The sequence below is a fragment of the Hyposmocoma kahamanoa genome, unplaced genomic scaffold (assembly GCF_003589595.1).
Source record: "Hyposmocoma kahamanoa isolate Upper Pololo Valley unplaced genomic scaffold, ASM358959v1 84, whole genome shotgun sequence".
Classification (NCBI taxonomy): Eukaryota; Metazoa; Arthropoda; class Insecta; order Lepidoptera; family Cosmopterigidae; genus Hyposmocoma; species Hyposmocoma kahamanoa.
This window is the reverse complement of record NW_020654229.1, coordinates 4,419,819-4,425,027: the sequence shown is the minus strand read 5'-3', so window position 1 is coordinate 4,425,027 and position 5,209 is coordinate 4,419,819. Positions and strand designations below refer to the sequence as shown.

General features: G+C 33.8%; 1 protein-coding gene across 1 annotated transcript in view; it reads left to right on the top strand.

The window, feature by feature from the left end:
* The window catches only part of LOC113234461, a 58,717-nt gene continuing 53,508 nt past the window's right edge, over positions 1-5,209 (top strand). Inside the window, exons 1-3 of the mRNA XM_026469777.1 lie at positions 1-86; positions 2,441-2,530; positions 5,165-5,203. Of these exons, the coding sequence (XP_026325562.1) occupies positions 12-86; positions 2,441-2,530; positions 5,165-5,203 (204 nt within the window). The 5' untranslated portion in view covers positions 1-11. The remainder of the gene's footprint in view (positions 87-2,440; positions 2,531-5,164; positions 5,204-5,209) is intronic.

Below are 5,209 nucleotides of genomic sequence, written 5' to 3'. Positions count from 1 at the left end.
GTGAACTTGCTATGATGGAAGTCTGTTTATATTTATTGTTGTATTTTTTATGTTTTTTCCAATTTATTGTTTGTCCCTATCCGCCTGTAAGTATTCAATATCTTAAATTTTTTCAAGAGAATTTAACAAATAAAGTAGAAATACTCTATATCTACATTTATTGATCGAACCTGGGACCTCAGAGGTAACGACACCATGAACACCAGTGTGCAATCCCCTCGACCACTGAGGTCGTCAGTTATATAATGTAATATATGTACTCTGTAATTAATATTTGTTTGCGACAGGGCCTTTAAATAGACGCTTAAATAATAATCTCAGTACAGAGTACCAAAAAACCGACCTCAAAAGTACGTGGAATTACGTCCATTTGCTAAGTTTTATTGAAATATCCTTAAATTCGCCACTATACAGTACTTGACACTGGAGATAATAAAAATCGGTTCTCACTTCTCAAAATATATCGAGAGAAAAACGCCTTGAATTGGAGAAATAGCAAAATCAACCATTAAAATAATTGCTCCTTAAGTAAAATTAGGCGCTATTTATAAAAATGAATCTTCATGCGTGAACAGCCACCCTTAGAGGTGGATGATTTTCTTCCAAATTAAATGGGACTACTATGGAAGTACCCCCTTTCCAACAAAAAAGAATCATTCAAATCGGTTCGCAAATACCGGAGTTATCTCGTAACATATATACAAAAAAACACAAATAAAACATGTAGTCGAATTGAAAACCTTCTCCTTTTTTTAAAGTCGGTTAAAACAGCGCTGTAATGGCGTAATTTTCATACAATATTTAGGAGTACTGTTGTAGCGCCACTGTCGTGACCACGCGTGCGCCACTTTTGCAGTCACAATTAATGAACTAAAGATTATTGAAGTGCCACAGAAGCGCCGCTGCCGCGTCACAGTCACGTCAATATAGCGCTTCTCCAAGCGTCTTATTTGAAGGCGCCCTTAGAGTAATCTTAAAGTTTACAAATGAATAAAACTCTGTCTCTATCTCTAATAACAAACTGATATAAACAAGATTCTTGAATTTGGTAAGCGTATACCTTATGTACTAACAAGAGTTAAAAGATAAATTCTTGTAACAAGTGCCTTACTACAACAAAGGTATTTTTATAAAGCAAGTATGAAAAAATTTAGAACAAAACACCGCCTACATAAACGGGTCTACGCGACTAAACAACATAATGAAAAAAAGATATTGACCAATCAGAAAGAGACACTCCTGGCTTGTTTTGTGGCAATAGATAAAATTAAATTAGATACAAGTTTTCACTGTGATAGATTGGTTTATGATTAAAGTGTGGGTTATTTAAATAAATGGATAAGTAAAGACATTGAAAAGATGCTTACAGATACAGCCGAGAAAAATGTATAATTACGTTAAGTTGAATAGAGATTATTTATTTATAAAATTATTCAGAATTAGCTTTATAATGTTATTCACCGTAAGATTTTATAGTTAAGATACAAAATAGTTAAATAATTCTTTATTAAATTTTTTATAAAGAACAAAATTAATGAATAATCGGCTCTGTCCTACCCAATGAAATCAATGCAATAAGCGCCATCTAGTTGATTTGTTTGGTATCAAACCAAACCATATTACGTGTGTGTGGATCGAGTGAGCACCCTCTGTAAAATGTTTAAAATATATTATTCGTTTAGTAAAAGTTCTAAAACAATTTTAGAAACCAATCTTTCTATTTGCAAAGAGATAAAAGAAGAGAAAAATAACTTAATGTGTGCTCACTCCGTTCTCACAGAGGGCCAGTCAGATCTACAATAATATTAAGTTTGCATATAATATTATTGTACTAGTTCTTAGAAAAAGTTTTATTAAACTATCTTTTATAATTATAGACCGATTAGTGCCTTTTTCAAATTTTTACAAATACTTTCTTACGCTCACTCAGTAATTGTGTTGCAAAAACGAGCGATTCGCTCCGTGTACCGTTTAGTTTCTCAGGTTTCTGTCAGAGAAAAGTTTAAGGAGACTGGTATCATGACTGTGGCATCTCAGTACATGTACTCAAATATTTTGCATGCCCGTAAAAATATACATAGTTTCATTAAGAAACATAAGATTCAAAATGAAGTTTATTTGAAAATAATTCTGTAAATAAATTTCTATATATAAATTTATTTCGACTTATGTATTGATGACCTCCGTGGTAGAGTGGCTTTCATGGTGTCGTCATCTCTTGGATCCCGTGTTCGATCCCCGTCCGGGTCAATGCAAAAAATTAACTTTTCTCTATAGAAAAGAACCCGAGACAGTACCTATGTGCTGTCTCGGATCTGGGTGTTTGTGGTACCGTCGTTATTTCCATTTACATAACACAAATGCTGTAGTTACTTACTTTGAGATCAGAGCAACTTATGTGGTGTTGTCTAATATTTATTTATTATTATTTTTGTTATAGCAAGGCGATGAAGTCCGTTCAGGCAGTGTCCTACTACCTGCCAGTAGGAGAGGCCGCTATCTGGCAAACATCGTCAGAAGGCAGGCTGTTGTAAGTATTTTTATAATATAGCAAATTTGAAAATAACAAATCGATGCCTCCCAAGTAAGTTATTGTAAGTCAAAATACATTGTGTGTTTTTAAACCCGCTGATGCGGAACGTGCAGCCACGGCCGCCCGTCTCTGGTTGATGATGATTCTATGCCGATTTATCGGATATCGAAGGTATAATAACTAATATTAATTGCTATTTCGGTAACTACTCTAGCAAACCAAAGAGTTTTTGAATGTCGAAGTCTGTCCCATTATAAAATTTTGTAGGTGTATTATAGGTTTCACATTTAAAAGTAAAGAAATCACTGAGTGTTATGTTTAAATATGGAACATATAACACCTATATTTTAAAAAAGAATATAACTTTTAAGTTAGGAAATGAAACTATTTTTCCGGATTTAAATCGCGTATGTTTGTGTTTTCAAACAATTCAACGTTTCGGGTCCTTTACAGGTCCCATGGTCTCAACCACGATTTAAATTAGGAAACATAGTTTCATGTCCTATGTGTAACAATCGCGAAAACCTTTAAGTTGCAAAGAAAAATAACAAGGACAATAACAACGAGAGAGGTATTCAAATATTCTCCTCCCTTTTTGCATTACTAATTCGCGTAAGTACAATATTACTGACATTATAAGCAACAACATTTTCATGTACATTTTACAAAACATAATAAATTTCTCAAAAAGAAACTTTTAAGTTTTTTTGCTCTGCCATGCCGAGGTTTGATTCCTGGGAAAACTATTTGTATGGCCTACATTTATTTTCTCTCGTGAGTTTGGTTGTAATTTGTGGTTGTCTATGCATGTGTCCACGACACAGGGTTTCCCTATAATAGTGTTGGGGGTATGAGGGGAAACTAGTGGAGTAATTTCACAAAAACAATTGAATATCATGGTAGTCAATCAAATCGCAAAAAAAGCAAATCGTGACATTTAATCATTGACTTACAAATAAATGGACGACGGGTCTAATACAAAAACCATGAAAAAAATGTCCCAAGTCAACCTATTTAACGTAGTGACATGTCAAGTAATATGAAAAAGCTAAAACGTTGAATTTAAATTGTAATCTCATCGCAGTACTGTTTAATTTTGCTTGCTCCGCTGTCAGTCGAACAAACGAAGACTAGAGCGTGAATGATGCTCTGTATACGATTTTAACGCCCTATAAGTTCGGACACTTTTTAGCGCGGACCCGACGTCCATATAATTGTAAGTCAATGCATTTAATAAATTAAAAAATTACAAAAATAAATCTTTATAACTGTTAGAGTGTGTATATGCCGCTGTGGTCAGCCTTTTATCTTCTCCTTTCTCTATTTTGTTTCCTGTCTAATGATGAGCTGTATGTTATGGGCAAAAGGAATTATTTTATTTTCTCAAATGAACTATTCGTGTATTTATACGAAGGACTGTTACAAATTAATTACAAAGTCGTGCGAATGCCTCAATGTAATTTAAAAAAACAAAAATCATTACAAAAAAATGTTAGGTGACAGCGCTGCTGTTTCATCGATGTTATTAATAAGTTCCACTAGATGTCGTCACAATTTAGGTACGCTTAACAATAACAAAGTAACATTTTTATCAGAATTGAATTACGAAGAGGAGGAAGGTGCCCTTGAACATTTTTTACATTTTTTAACTGTTTACTTATAAAGTCCTAGATCATAAATAATTTATTTCTTTTGCTTGCTGTAGTAGTTAGCCCTATTATTTGTCTATAATCATATTATTTGGCAATAAGCACGATCAAAAAGTTTAGAATAAGAATACATTTATTGCATAAGTATAGGTAATAAATAAGGTTAAAAAATATTACATTGGTTTGTGCTCTATAGTTTACCAGATAAGGTGTACAATGTTATTGAATGTCACAGATTAAAATTAAATTGCATTACAATATGAAAGAAAAAAAACAATTGTTAATAAACATATCACATCACACTGCGTACTTTATACAGCAGTTGTGCCTATTTTCGTTCTGAGGGCAGACTAAGTACTTACAATTAATATTAGTTATTTTACCTGCAATATCCTATAATATAATATATAAATCGGCCTCTATGTGTGCTAGGCAACCAAAGACGCCCGTCTCCGCCGTGGCTGCACGTATGGCACCAGCGGATTAAAAATTAGTACATTTACTAAGAGCATTTTTAGATTTTACGCATTCCAATTTTTTAAATTCATTCGGGATGCTGTTGTATTTATAATGCTGTCAGTATTCCCATTTTTGTGAAGGAACTCAAATGCAACGATGTCTATGTGCTGTCGTTGCTCAAATGTCTGTTATATTTTTGAGAATGTTTTCTTTTCAACGCTGAAACTATACACGACGTCTCATTCAATTTTTGGCGCGCGCACACTGGCCATTGCCACTGACATGGGGTGGGCCTCGGTGGTGCCTTATTGTTAAAAACATAATTCCCTACTAACTACATTTTCACTCAAATTGACAGCGCAAACGCATTTGTTCTAAGCTGCCCTTGCTATTCAAAGGTGCCTTCTTCTCCCCTGTATGCTATACACATTCGGGATCAGAAAAAAACGAATCAGAATGTAACCAGACAAACCGAATCGATGTTTGTTTGATACAGATTATAAATTATTGTTCTTTTCCTCAGGACGGTACTGGAATCAAATTCAACAAAGATGCAGATCGGGTAAGT